Consider the following 15,139-nt stretch of genomic DNA (forward strand, 5'->3'; position numbering starts at 1 on the left):
GATCTGATCTCTGTTGCTCAATCTATGGTTCACATGAGGACAGCCAAGATTTTCTTATCCACCTATCAAAACTGTCTTTTTCCACACTAGAGGCACTGTCTTGCACCCAAGACTGAGGGAGTCCAGTGTGTGTGGCGTGTGTGTGACATCATGTGACATCACACACGCATAATGTCGCATCATCAGGAGGAAACCAAACATGGGGCCCAGTACAATGTGGTTTCAATGGCTGGCGGCTTCTCTCTCACGCTCAAGAGGAGCCCAAGCCATGCTTGGCTCCACGCTCAGCCTCCTTGGCCCCCTCAACATTGAGGGGGCCGAAGACACTTTGGCCCTATAGAGCTGGCATGCCTGGTCTCCACAAATCTCTCTACTGCCCTTGTTAGCTACTGATGCTATTTCCATTTTGTGGAATGACAATTAACATACTCAGTATCAATTGAAAACAAGATGATAAGGCTGGGATGCTGATGGCAACAGGGGCTAGGAGGTACAACACAGAATTTGAGGCCGGGTAGACAGCCCAGAGGGTATACCTCATTTCCCTGCAATTTGAGTAAAACTACCTAAATTATCCTTTGTTCCTTTCCCACCCTATAATTTTACTAAAGGGGATATAAGTTACACCTAAATTTTGGCACCTTGGCTGAACTTCATGATAAAAATCAAAGCCCTTCATGAAAAATTTGTAATACAAAATATTCTCAGATACTGTCATGGAAGGCTTAGAGGACACACAAGTTAGGAAGATAAATGAGAACTTTATCTTCTCTCTTTCTCAAGCATGCATATAAGAAACTCCTGACTCCACCCAGATATACAGTACCTATGTCAAGAGCAATATTGTGACGAAACAATCTAATGACACTATCCACACAGATACAAGGGCCAGCCAATATAGAAAGCAAAAAATTACCCATTTCTGCATTACTCACTTTGCTCTGTAAATTGCAAGTTGACTAAAAAGCAGGTGCAACCAAGAGAAATAGTCTAAGTGTTCATATTACATTATTCAGAGAAAAAGACTTCCAAGCAACTACTCGGGCAACATTCTGGAAAACGTAAATCAGTTTTGCTTCTGAGGTAATTACTCTGACCACAATAGTCAACACTTGCATATTAACCCCATTTCCCTCCTGATGTAGCACTTTCAGAAAGAAAATGATATTCATTTCCACACAAGCATTCTGAAAACCCAGATGGCCTTACAGATTGCCTAAATATTTAGGCCGCAATTTATTCCACTTAATTATATATTTTTAGCAAACAAGGCCAGCGTGAGCAGATTTTTTAAATGATTTCATTTTCACACAGTTACAAATCGTGTGTGGAGTACAGGCATGCAATCAACTTCATAACCTAACTATCATAAAGCTGAACGGGATGGTGCACCTAGTTCTCTGATATGTGATTCAAACATGCAAAGGGCACTCTCCCCCATGTGTATGCAGATGTATTAATCTAGGAAGCTAACTTCCTGAGTCAGGTCATAGGTTCACCAAGACCAAGAGGGCCTGCCTAATTAGTAATGGCTCTCTAAGCAGGCGCACCATTTATGTGGGGCTGTTTGGGCTGATCCCCCCCCCAATTCTCACTTGAGGGCGAGGCCCCCTCAATATTACACAGCTGGGCGGGCCCTGTTGGGTCCTTCCACGGCTGTGGCAGGCTCCATGGGGCAAGCCTGTTGCTGCAGCGGAGCTCATCAGGCCTTTCGGGGGGGCATGACGGGCCCCGTCGGACCTCCTACCACCATGTAACATCACACAAGCACAACGGGCCCCCGCAATATTGAGTGGAACCCAGCACGCCTCTCTCTAAGGGATTAATGTAGAAATCTGTACAGGATGGCTACTCAACATATGTTTAGCTGGATATGCTAAGGATTAAACCAAGAACCTTCTGTAAGTAACTCATGGGGGTCCTGCCTATCGTGTACAGCTTAATGGTGCATTCCGTTATTGCAAGGGCTAAATGTGTACATTGGAGCATTCATGGAGCACTGGAATGGGATAATGTGCTCTAGTTAGAGCCAACTCATGCTTCATGCAACACAGTAAGTACACTGGTGTGATATTTTCAGTGGCACATTCCATGAAGTTATAGTTCATTGTGGTTTCCCAGTTTATTTCCAACATATGTTTCCCCTTCACACTTGTAACATTTTATTTTATGGATATAAAATATTCAGAAAAATATTCTGACATGAGAAAATCCATGTATATCATGATTTAATATATGTTATTTGTAGTTTGATTAGTTTGTCAGATTTTTAAAATGATTTTGTAGGTTATATTGGCTTAACACCAAATTAGTTATTGTGTATGTTACTACTATGGGTATTCCACTTTTGGTATTTTACAGCTCCTATTTTGGAACTGTGGTGTTTGTTGTTCTTACTGTTAATAAAAATCATATTTAAAAAAGAAAAGAAAATGAAAGCAATAAAATATCACACACAAAAAAGAACAGCTATGAAGTGTCAGGAGGTCCTACACACAGGTAGGGGTCCGACAGAGACTCATGCCCGACTGCCATGTTCTCTCCCTCCTCGTCGTTCATTCGGGAGGTTCAAAAGCTTTCTGCAACCTGAACATCACAGCAACTGATACCAAGAGGCATCAGCACACTTCAGGATTGGCAGAGTATAGGCAGTCAGCGTACAGACTCAGTAGTGAAGCTTTTGGCTATACTATGTTTATTTACATATACACACTCGGAGCATCTTGACTCAGCTCCTTCCTCTTCAGCATCAGACAGCAAAGAGAGAGAACACAAAGGACAAAAATCCCACGTAACGGAAACACAGTAACAGAAACATCCTGTCTCCCTCCACTTCCCACAATGTGGAATGAAAACATACACCATCATGTGATAAAAACAATCCCATGACTGCAACATGAGGAATGAATCCTAACATGAAGATGCATAAAAGCAAGCTAAATAGAGAAATCCAGACCTTTATAACCAGCCCTCAGAACTCTCCACACCCTTCTCAAATGCCTTTGCCTGTCCTAAGCATGTCCTTAGAATGTGATAGTGCTGCTTATTGCCATAGCAAAGCAATATGAGGCCTCCTAGAGGGTACCTGTACATTGTACTTCATTTTCCTAAGAGGGCTAGAGATTTGCTTTTTTTAAAAGAATAAAGTTCAAAGCCTGTATGTAGTTAGTTACAAACCTGTATGTTTTAATATAGCAATCAGTTTTAATATGAATTTGAAATAGAGAACGTGATTTAAAATCAGTAATTCAAAATAGATCCCTTTTCTTAATTCATGGTTTAAACCCACCCCAGTTGTAGTTCTATTTTTCTTATTTCTATTTGCTTAGGGTAACTCATCATAATAAAGCTAAGCTGAATTCTACTCAATCCTTTGCTTATAGCTGGCTGCCCCCCCCCCCCCCCCGCGCAACCACTTTACCATATAATTAAAGAAATGGCAGGAACACATTTTGGCAAGTAATTTGCACAATACTACGTCATATCTTGATTTTGCAACCCACAATGATCAATGCCAAGTAGAGAGTAATGGTTGATTTAATCCACACCCTTGTATAATTTGGCTGACAATACTTCCTTTATCCCAAAGGCGCAGCAGTAATTATCCTAACATATACCAATTTCACATAAATATGAGTTATGTTCACTTGATAAAGCTTTGGAATCTTCAAAGTTTTGCAGCTATTGTGCTCAGTATTCTACATTTCCCCAGTTAAATATTTTAATTAACATGCCTAGAAAAAAACATGAAAAAACATGAAAAAAGAACACATAATGGAGGAATCTGTGCAGTCTTGATTTCAACGTAAACAGATTAAGTAAGCCAAAAATTTAAAAGGCATGTTATTTGACATTTGCACTATTACTTTTAGAAAATTATCAGTCAACTAGAGGAATCTGGAAAGTCATATTTTTTAAAAACAAACAAAAAAACCCCAACCAAATATTTTTTTTGGGGGGGCGGGGAATAACCAAATTGCTGTCATTACAGAAAGAGCCATATAATGTCAAATAAACATTATCTTTAGCACATGCTAAAGCATCTTTGTGATTAGAAGATCCCATTTAGAATTTTGTGTTTAAAAACCCAATCAGTTTTGTTAATCTTTTCATAAGGACAAACATGCCCTTTTATAACTTTCTGGTTGTTTCAGATCTCACTTTTTGCTGCACTTCTTTTCTGGAAAGCAAGATTCAGTAGTTTTCCTGGGCATTAGCTGAATTGCCTTTAGGCAGCTCTAAATTATGCTTAGCTGAACTGAGTATCCCCAGTCCTAAGAAAGAGGAAACATTTCTAGAAGTTAGTTGTTCTGACTGAGGAAATGATGCCATGTGGTTAACTCCTGAAGCATGTCCAGATATAGCATAGGACCTGTCCAAAAGTAATAAACTTACTAAGGTTTCAATGTACTTATTAGACCAGTTCCATTGATCAACAGCACTACACTAGAATAAATAGCTTTAGAACTTTAAATGGGGATTCTCTAACTGTATTCAAACCTAGTAGGCAATAATGCTACCATAGAATCCAAGTATTTTAAATGCAATTTATTTCAGGAATTATCTTTCCTATCTCTCCATTCCTTTCCCTTATCTTCCTTTCATAATATCAAAGTGGAAAGTTTGATGAAGATGTTAACCTGGCATGTGACCGCTATGAAAAATATGAGCTTGGTTAAGTATACTTTTATCCCACCCTTATTTGTACAATCCCAGGGTAGATTGGGAAGCACAGTGAGAAATTCAATGTTGCACTCATCTGATCATACCATCAGCAACAGCATGCTGGGTGGAAGCCCCGCTGTGGAAGCGGAAGTCCTTATGCAGGGCTTCATTTCCACTGGAAACTGCCTTATAGTGAAGCAAGATCATTGGTCCATCTAGCTCAGTACTGTGTACACTGACTGGCAGTGGCAGTCCAACCTGGAGATGCTGGGGGAATGAAGTTTGGCCCATTTGCATTCAAAGCCAGATGCTCTCCCACTGAGCTATGGCCCTTCCCTTATGTTTGAGCTATGATGAAAGCACAGAGCAATCCAACAATAATGAGCAGACAAAAAATGAATGCAGCCGAGCAATGCTCTTCATTGCAGCCACAGACTGCCGCATCTCCCTCTTTCAAAGTCAGTCAGTGGGAAAGGAGGAGAAAAATCTAAAACTACATAGATGCAAAGGCACCAACTCTATAGGGCTGTCTGTTGGGATGGGGCTGAGTCCCCCCCCCCCCCATCTTGAGAAGTGGAGGAGGCTGCGCTTATTCCTAAAGTGAAATCAAATAATCAGGCAATAATAATAAAAAGTCTCACAGCCAAGTCTGCTTAACACAGATTCCCTTCTTCACAGTATATAGTTGATGGTGAAAGGTATGAAAAATGACTAATTCCCCCCAACCCATCTGTATAAAAATAATGCATTGTAACAATGCAGCCTGGTGTCTCCAAAACTGAAGAGATTTTCTCATGGGAAAATCTAAGAACATATGCATTATTTTTTATAGTAGATTTTCCTGGAATCCTGATTTTCAGGTCATGTATTTGAAAAGATCCATTAAAATAAGTTTGAGATATTGTTTATATTTCTGGAGTGTCATTCCTCTGACTTAAAGAAAGTATTTTGCTTTTTAAAAGTGCTGTTAGATAGTCTTGCCAATAATGGATTATAGACACATGAATGCACAGCTGTGACACGCCAAGGGGTTATGGCTTGAAACTGAGCTGCTGTCGAGATTGCTATCTTTGGCCGCATCTTAAGGCTGTAGAACAATATCTCGTCCTAGCAGGGGAAGCTATACATGATTAACATACTGCACTCTGGGCACCACAGTTTAAGAAGACTATGGACAGGTTGGAATGTGTGCAGAGGAGGAAGATGAAGATGATCAAGGGTCTGGAAACCAAGCCTTATGAGGAAGCTGGGTATATTTAGCCTGGTAAAGAGGAGATCAAGAGGAGAAGGGCTGTCACATGAAAGATGGAGCAAGCTTGTTTTCTGCTGTTCCACAGGGTAGGACTCAAACCAATGAATTCAAATGATAAATGAGATTATGATTAGACATGAGGAATAACTTTCTGATGGCAAGAGCTGTGTGACAGTGGAATGAAATATCTTGAAAGGTAGACTGTTTCATTGGAGTTTTAAACAGGTTGGATAGCCATCTGTCAAGGATTCTTTAGCTGTGATTCCTGAATTTCTGGAAGTTGGACTAGATGACCCTTGGTGTCCCACCCACCACTACAATTCTATGAGGTTTATAGGACATAAGTGCATATCTTAAGGGAACTTAAATGTAATGATCAGAAAGCAGTGGTGATTAGAAATTCAAGGACAGGCAAACATTTCTCTTCAAATGTTCATGAGTAGGAGCAGTGGGCAAATATACACTTGCTTGCAGCCTGCTACTACTGCCCTGAGTCTATGAACTCCCACCACATCCACCTTTCTCTTCCCGTCCTAAGACAAAGAAGATTATTCCAGAGCAGGCAGAGGCAGTGGTGATTATGAGTGCTCCCAGCCTTCAACAGTTTTTTCCCTGTCAGTGATTGGAGTGGGCCTCCATTCACTTTATGTGGATGTTAAGGATCTGTATAGCAGTTTGAAACCAGCAGCTTTTCCTGTATTTTATTTTTCTGATTGCTTTGAGCAATTGCTGCTAAACACTCCAGATCTTCTAATTCATTTCTGTTGAGTCTGCATTACATATATTATTTTTTATTTAGGCTCCAGCAGCATTATATATTTAAAGAGTATTATGCTGCTTTAAACAGCCAGAGCTTCTCCCAAAGAATTATGGGAACTGTAGTTTGTTAAGTGTGTTGAATATTGTTAGATCTTTCTCCTCTCATAACTACCACTCCTAGAATTCCCAGGAAGATGGCTCGATTATTAAACCAATCTGAGAATTGTAGCTCTGTGAGGGGAGTAGGGATCTCCTAGCAATCCTCAGTACCCTTAACAAACTTCAGCTCCCAGGATTCTTTGGGAGAAGCCATGACTGTTCAAAGTGGTGTGATTCTGCTTTAAAGATATAGTGCAGTATACAGTATAATCAATCAATCAAACAAACAAAAACCACAACAATAAAACCAGTTCAATACACATTTTTTTGAAAGTAGATAAAAATGTGGCATTCTTAAAAGCACTTGGGGATTAGTTCAAAGTGTGCATGTTAAACATGTTAAAAATGTACACAAAAGCAATAATTGAGTATGCTCATTGAATATAATCACAGAAACCAAAATAAGAATATGCTACGAAAACAGAATAAATCACCTTACCGCTTTGAGTAGGAAGAGGATACAGAGGAATTGGTGGTTTGCCCAGTGTACTTGCCAAACTTAATTTGGAGTGTGGTGAAAGGAGAGATGGACTAGGAAGCAACGGACTGGAGCTGGTCTACAAAAGGAAAGGAAAGTTGTAATTTCCTCATTGGGACACAAAATTTACAGCAAAATTATTGTTAGATCAGTGCAAGAACAGAAAATTTCAATGGCTTGCTTTTCAAAAAGATGATACAGTAGATTTTAAAATAAACTTTTGCAAAGGCAATTATAAAAGATTATTGATTTCATCCTGTCTTCTAGAAAACACACACCAATATTTCCTTTGGGCACCCCGTTTTGTTTTAATTGTTATACAGTGGTACCTCGCAAGACGAATGCCTCGCAAGACGAAAGAGTTTTCCGTTTTTTGAGTCGTTCCGCAAGATGAATTTCCCTATGGGCTTGCTTCGCAAGACGAAACGTCTTGCGAGTTCTTGCGAGTTTGTTTCCTTTTTCTTAAAGCCGCTAAGCCGTTAATAGCCACAGCATAAAAAATGTGAGATAGAAATGTAATGCAGCAATGGAAATTTGTTGATTTTCTAAGCTATGCATATTAGAACAATCTTTTCAAAAACTAAGGTGCGGTTCAACTGAGTCCTTTGTCTGCCAAAGCTCAGATTAGATTTAGGGCCAGTTCATGATGCCAAATGCCTTCACATAATAGTATACAGAGGTATACTATAGCACAGTGTACCATGATCCTGGCTGTGCATGTGGGAAATTACCACTGTGAACAATACTTCTGGAAAGTCATCATGGTGATGACTTCAAAAGGGCTCTATCAACACTCACTGCAAGGAGCAAGTTCACAGTTTGCAGGTGCTCCTGGATTCAACACTGTTGTTGGAGGCTCAGGTGGCCTCGGTGGCTAGGAGTGTCTTTTTTTCAGTTCCAGATGGTTTGCCAGCTACAAATCATTTTGGATAGACATGACTTGGCCACTGTACTCTGTGTTCTGATAACTTCCAGACTGGATTATTGCAACACACTCTACGTGTGGCTGACCTTAAAGACGACTCAGAAACTTGTTGCTCCAAAATGCAGCAGCCAGATTCTGGCTGGGGTTCCATTTAGATCTCAAATAACCCGTTTTTTAAAAGCTGCACTTGTTGCCAGTTGGTTTCTGGGCCAAATTCAAGGTTAGAATTTAAAACCCCAAATGACTCAGGTCCCAAGTATCCAAAAGACTGCCTCCTTCGCTACAGAACCTCTCAGCTGCTGAGATTGGCATATGGCCCTATTAATAATTCCACTGAGCTCAGAGGGGGTGGCGGCCTGGGAGAGGGCATTCTCTGTGGCAGCCTCTAAACTGTGGAATTCCCTACCCACAGAGGTGGGTCTGGCACCTTCATTATGCACATTCTTACCTTGGCTTTTGAATCTTGCTGCGTATGCTTTTAAAGGTAAAGGGACCCCTGACCATTAGGTCCAGTCGTGGCCGACTCTGGGGTTGCGGCACTCATCTCGCTTTATTGGCTGAGGCAGCCGGTGTACAGCTTCCGGGTCATGTGGCCAGCATGACTAAGCTGCTTCTGGCGAACCAGAGCAGCGCACGGAAACACCGTTTACCTTCCCGCCAGAGCGGTACCTATTTATCTACTTGCACTCTGACGTGCTTTCGAACTGCTACGTTGGCAGGAGCAGGGGCCGAGCAACGGGAGCTCACCCCGTCACGGGGATTCGAACTGCCGACCTTCTGATCGGCAAGCCCAAGGCTCTGTGGTTTAACCCACAGCGCCACCCGTGTCCCCTATGCTTTTAGGGCCCACCTTATTTTTTATAGTTGTAAGCTGTTCTGAATTGTTTTTAATAATGTGTTTTAAGGCTGTAACCCAACTGTGGGTGAAGGACAGGTAATAAATTAACATGATTAATGATGATTAATTATTATTCAGAAAACTAATGTTTGCAAGAAACAAATATACCAGTAATTCCTTACCCTCTTATATGTCTCTGCCTATGATTATCTGGTAGCAGCAGCAGCAGCAGCAGTAATGTAAAATATGCCATAACAGTGGTGCAATTTGGACTCCATAAAGAACAGAGGACTACAGATAAAATTAAATAGAAAGCTCCCTTGTGCACACCCACGTGAAATGAATTAGTTCCATGAGAATTCTTTAGAGCCAATCATATTCCCAACATAAATTCTAAACATTGACTTAGCCAAACATTCCACTGCCTAAAGGGAAGAATCTTCTGTTCTCATGAATGGGGTATGCATGTTCCTGATTCTCTCTGCTCCTGAGTCAATGCTCAGGCTCTTCTCTCCTGAAAATGCACTCAAACTACTTTTCTATGGGAACAAGCAGGTTGCAGAAAAAGGAGGCGGAGATACATCTGCTCACAACACCCCTCTCCCCAAAGTGAACAGCAGAAGTACCTGACACTTACCCAATACAACCTGTGGAGCCAAGCACTTATTAGAGCTGTTATTGAGCTATTAACAATTTGTGAGGCACATGAGACAAATGGAAATATTTTACAGTATATTTTACGGTAAACAGGTTAAGTAGACACGTGCTTCTTGATGCTGCCTGGCTTTTACTTTTCCCCTCTCCTTCCTTTTAATCGGCCAGCATGTAAAAACATCTATGGGACAATCACAGTGAAGCAATCCACATTTCTGAAATGCAGGCTGTGGGAAGGGATTGCTAAACACCTTTTCAACAACAAGAAAAGGTTGGCTAAGATAGTTAACACCAATCAACTCATTTTTTCACAATGCACTGGGCTTGCTTCACCTATAAACCACAGTTTTATCACAGACAGTTTACTACAAAGTCTGAGTTGAGTAAAACTGCAAGTACAAAAATGTCAGGGATGGGTTTGTGTGTGTGTGTGCTTTTAAAGAGAAGGCCACATACTTTCTGCCAAGTTTAAACAAAGCTGCTTTGCATTCTCTCTTTGTATTATGGCAGTTCTATGTAAATTATGCAAATATTCATTTTCCATGGGCCTAATTTTCATGTAAAAAAGTGAATTGTACACAGAAATAAAGAGAATTGAAGCAAGTTCAAGACCGGACAAGTGAATAACTATTTCTCTGGCATTTCTTTGATAATTCAGTGCTGTGACCTTTTCAACTAATAGAATCAAAATTTTCATATATGCTTGCAAGTCAAATTAGGCTGGCAAAGTCAGCACTATGCCTTGTCTTTTTGTTTTTAAGATTCCTTTTTGAAGTTTTGTGCCTTTGGGACATGCTGTTCTTGAACAAACAGTAGTTCTTAAATCATGATTTCCTCAGACTAGGAAGCTGACAATAGTCAGCTATTAGAAAAACTGCACTCTTTTGTTCAATACTGAGCAGCCCCACATGCAAAACCACTCTAATACAAAAAATATAGTTTTGCAATATAATCTATGCAAACCTGAACTTTGATCCTACATATAAATATATTACTCGCTGCTATTTATATGTCACTTATTGCCCGCAGAATAACGACAAGAAAGGCAAAGCCAATTAGTATTAGAAAAGAATTTACTAGAAAGTATATTTTCCTATATTGAAATTTTCCTAATGCATTTTGAGTTTTTGCAGTTCTCATGTGGGCAAATCATACATCATTTCTAGAAAAGTAAGCCATCATAGAAAAAGCTGCTGTCTAGCTATTGCCAAAGCAAGTGAGGATTTACTTGCATGTGGAAGATACCCACTGGACTCTAAAATTAGAGTCTCGTTTCTCTGTGCAGTTTACAGGCAGACGGCACCTCCCACACCCCTATCTAGTCTTACTTCTGTGCACAATGCAAGTTGCTTGCACTCTGAAACATCCTGCACAACTGGCTTTGAGCAAACTTCTCAAAAGCTGTAGAAAAGAATCAACTACACTGCAGCACCATACTGGTGCAATCAGAGTTGGAGCCAAATTTGCCCTCAGCAAACAGAAGGGTTCCTCCTATTAATAGATGAGGCTGTGATCTCATAGATGTTCCTTCTGGATTGAGGGGGAAGGTCTTTTCACTGATTCCCCTTCCCTCTGTAGGCACCACCTCCCATGCTGTTCAGAAGGGTCCCTCAACTACCATGAACTTAGTAGCACTTAAATGAACTCTGGATCCAACCCAAAACTAGTCGCAAATGAGACATTCAATGGGCCTGGTTCATTCCATTCCTCTCCCTTCTTGTTTCCTTTCTGTCCACCCCCATTACTTGGTCAGCATTCTGTGGACGCTGAGCTTTATTATGTTTTATATATTCTGTAAGCTGCCTAGAGTGGCCGGGGAAACCCAGCCAGATGGATGGGGTATCCCAGCCTGAACTTAGGCTCCTCGCCACCACTGAAAGTGTTGTATTTTGGCAAAACGTGCCCTCCCCCAAATATTGATACCTCCAACCAGAGGCTCTAGGTTGCCCCCAAGACTGAGGGGGTCCAGCATGCGCCTGCAATATTAAGTGAGCTAGGTAGCAGTGGAGCAGAGATGCTGGGGAATCAAACTAGCAAGTATGGGCTGCTAGTATTTGAACAGTGTTTGTGTGTGTGTGTGTGTGTGTGTGTGTGTGTGTGTCACATTTCCAAGCCTCCCTGATGTGCAAGTGCTTGCCTCATCCTTGTCAGTGAGTAACTACATAAAGCCTATACATCAAAGGCCCTGGCTTTGCTTTTTCTTGAATTTCAATAATGGAATCCATACTAGAAAACTTGGAAAATATTAAGAAGAATCAAATAAATTGACTGAAACCTTTAAACTGAATTTTATCACTGCTAAGGGAAAGACAAAGAGAGAGAGAAATTCTTAAAAGGTAGTTTGTATATTGAAATTAGTAAAAATTATTATTGCCAAAAAAGAATGGGTACAAATGGAAAAGAGGAGGGAAAGCAAAAGTGGAGGTCATTTATTAAACTTATTGAGATGAATATAAAAAACCTGCAACTGTGTCAAATGAAGGCAAATGTAAAATAGTATGACTATTTTATAAATACAAGGATACATCTACATTTGAATAAGCCACACCCTTTCTCAGTCTCAAAAGATAACACATAATTATACATACTTTTGGGAGGTACAATATAAACATTTGTCACTTATAAGACATGCCAAAAATTGTAATTATGTTTGCTTCAATCAAGATTCAGAGAGGTCTTTCATTTAGTTCTGAAGCATTTATGGCATTTGCTTCTAGCAGCTATAAAAGTGTACAATGTGTGTGTGCCTATTTTGCCTTAAGTAATAACAATATATTTACAGCTTTTTCATACTTAATTATATTGATCTCAGATGATAAATCCCTGAATTGTTGTGTCATGCATGTAAATCTTTTTACCACCTTGTAGCAACTTTTCTTGCACCTACTGGGATGCATAAGGCTATTGTCACCCACCACTTGGAAATGGGACAGAAATAGGAAGTGCTGGAGGTAAAATACTGAGAGACAGCAAAGTGCATGCTACCTAAGAAATACCACACCTATCCCTACAGAGCAAGGTTATTGCTGCAAACCTGTCTGAAATGCAGCTAGAGAAGAGAGAGTGTTACTGAACCCTGGCTGGTGCACCTTGTAACAACATGCTTTCAAGACGCTATACATCTATTTGTGGGCTCTTGTTTTTATTACTATAAAATATTGTGCTTTTTAAAACAACAACAATAATTTTAATCTGGGGAAACCATCTTTCTTTTTGACTGGGTGGGTGTTTTATTATTGCTGGTTCATTAAGTGCTGAGAGCATATTTTGGCCGTTACATTTTTGATTTTCTATTGTGGGGTAGAAGAATCCAAACTCGCTCTTCCACAGTGAGGTGAGTGTTTTGCACCAAATGGAAGTGCTGATCCACTCAGCTCCCCCAGCTAAGCTGGCCTTCTGCCAGCTGTGGCCCACTGGTGTTATCCCTGCTAGCAAGGGCCAGCAGAAAGCCATGAAATGAGGCATTTCACGGGGAAGGAGGGGCAAAGTTTGCTGGATCCTGACCAATCTCGCTGCTGTCATATAACAGCATCGGGCCCAGTTGTCTTCCCCCTAGTTTCTGCTTCAAGTGGCCAGGCTATGGATATGGCGGTAGTTCCTTCTGGCAAAGTTGCCTGCAGAGAATTCTACTCAGAAAGGCAGCCTATAAATATCTTAAATATGATAAAATGAATAATAAATAGTATGATGAGAGGTGTGCTGAAAAGCAGCAAACCTTAGTTAAGCTTCATTTCCCAATACTTAATGTTCTAACAGTATTGGATAGAGGTTAATTCGGTCCATTTAAAAGTCACATTAAAGCAGAAGAGCATGGTGCTGGGGGTATCTCTGAGGTTACTCTTTCCATTTTTAAAGGTCCCTGTAAAGAGATAAGAAGACAGTGACTCAAGATGCTAGGGCCTGCATCATTAGAATGGCCGTGCTTCTTTGGCATATGCAAACTAGTGGACCAGCACTAGTGGACCAGTATAGCTGAGCCTAGCAGATATTTGTATGTATATTTTGGATAAGCACAACCGAAATGAAGACAGAGAGGAGACATTATTTTTGTCGGATGCACTCAAGCTCTGATAGATCTAATACAGCAGAGCACATGAAGTAGGACATCCTCAAATAGCAGAAAGGAGAAGCCTCTCCAAGGTGCAAAGAGATTGAGGTACTGAAGCAGCCAACCTAAATCCCTCCCCTCCCACCTTACCCACTACAGATGAACAGTTAGTGGTAAATAATAAAGAAATGTAACCATACCATAACAGAATCCAGTTTTTGTTTCACTTTCTGCATCCTCAGAGACATTCTTGCAGCACTGGCAAACTGGTCAGCAGGAGACATTGAGTCTTTTTGTCCAGAAATATCAGCAGAATTGCTAAAAATCTGTGGACCTCTAGATGATGTGGATAGATTCAATCCTCTAAAATCTTTTACTAATTCAGCTTCTTGCTGGGCAACTGCAGATGAAAAACATTGGAACAGCACTAAGTTCATCTTTTCATAAAAGATTGTTAAACTTCATACAGTGGTACCTTGGGTTAAGAACTTAATTCATTCTGGAGGTCCTTTCTAAAATAATTTTTATTAACAGGCCAATCACATCATATTATCCAAATCACATTAGTTCCAAATTATACAGCAAATTTTAAATTTTGTTGGGGGTACCCATACATCAAGCTCCGGACGAGTCCAAACATCACTTATATTGCTGCATTAATTAAACAGTTCTATCCAGTTCAATCCAGATAGTCCTTTATTACTTTCTTCATCTTCTTGTTGTTATCATCATATATTCCTTTCTTTGCGATCTCTGATAATTTTCACAAGCAGATTGGAAACAGACATGCTCTGTTCTGGTGGTCCATTCTTAACCTGAAACTGTTTTTAACCTGAAGCGCCACTTTAGCTAATGGGGCCTCCTGCTGCCACTGCGCTGCTGCTGCGCCGCCACTACACGATTTCTGTTCTCATCCTGAAGCAAAGTTCCTAACCCAAGGTACTATTTCTGGGTTAGCGGAGTCTGTAACCTGAAGCATCTGTAACCTGAAGTACCACTGTATACTATTGGATCAGAGAAGCCACAAAAAACTGACTAGTCTAAAAATCTGTACAGTGGTACCTCGGGTTGCAGATGCTTCAGGTTACAGACGCTTCAGGTTACAAACTCCGCTAACCCAGAAATAGTACCTCGGGTTAAGAACTTTGCTTCAGGATGAGAACAGAAATCGTGTGGTGGTGGCATAGCAGCGGGAGGCCCAATTAGCTAATGTGGTACCTCAGGTTAAGAACAGTTTCAGGTTAAGAACAGACCTCCAGAACGAATTAAGTTCTTAACCCGAGGTACCACTGTAGTCATAATTAATTCCCTATGCATGGATAGTATGTATACCACAGATCAAGAAAGATACCATCAGGTTT

General features: G+C 40.5%; 1 protein-coding gene across 6 annotated transcripts in view; it reads right to left on the reverse strand.

Annotated features, from left to right (window-relative positions):
* AHI1 (Abelson helper integration site 1) overlaps positions 1 to 15,139 on the reverse strand; it is a 63,831-nt gene that overhangs the window by 20,580 nt on the left and 28,112 nt on the right. For all 6 annotated transcript variants that reach the window (XR_014524832.1, XM_083498047.1, XM_083498051.1 and 3 more), the window contains exons 18-19: positions 13,979 to 14,178; positions 7,275 to 7,392 (exon numbers count right to left, since the gene is read on the reverse strand). Coding sequence is in view for 5 of the 6 variants with exons in the window: in XM_083498047.1 (XP_083354173.1) it covers positions 7,275 to 7,392; positions 13,979 to 14,178 (318 nt within the window). In the remaining variant the exon portion in view is untranslated. The remainder of the gene's footprint in view (positions 1 to 7,274; positions 7,393 to 13,978; positions 14,179 to 15,139) is intronic.

This window comes from Podarcis liolepis (assembly GCF_965112155.1).
Source record: "Podarcis liolepis genome assembly, chromosome: 3".
NCBI lineage: Eukaryota > Metazoa > Chordata > Lepidosauria > Squamata > Lacertidae > Podarcis > Podarcis liolepis.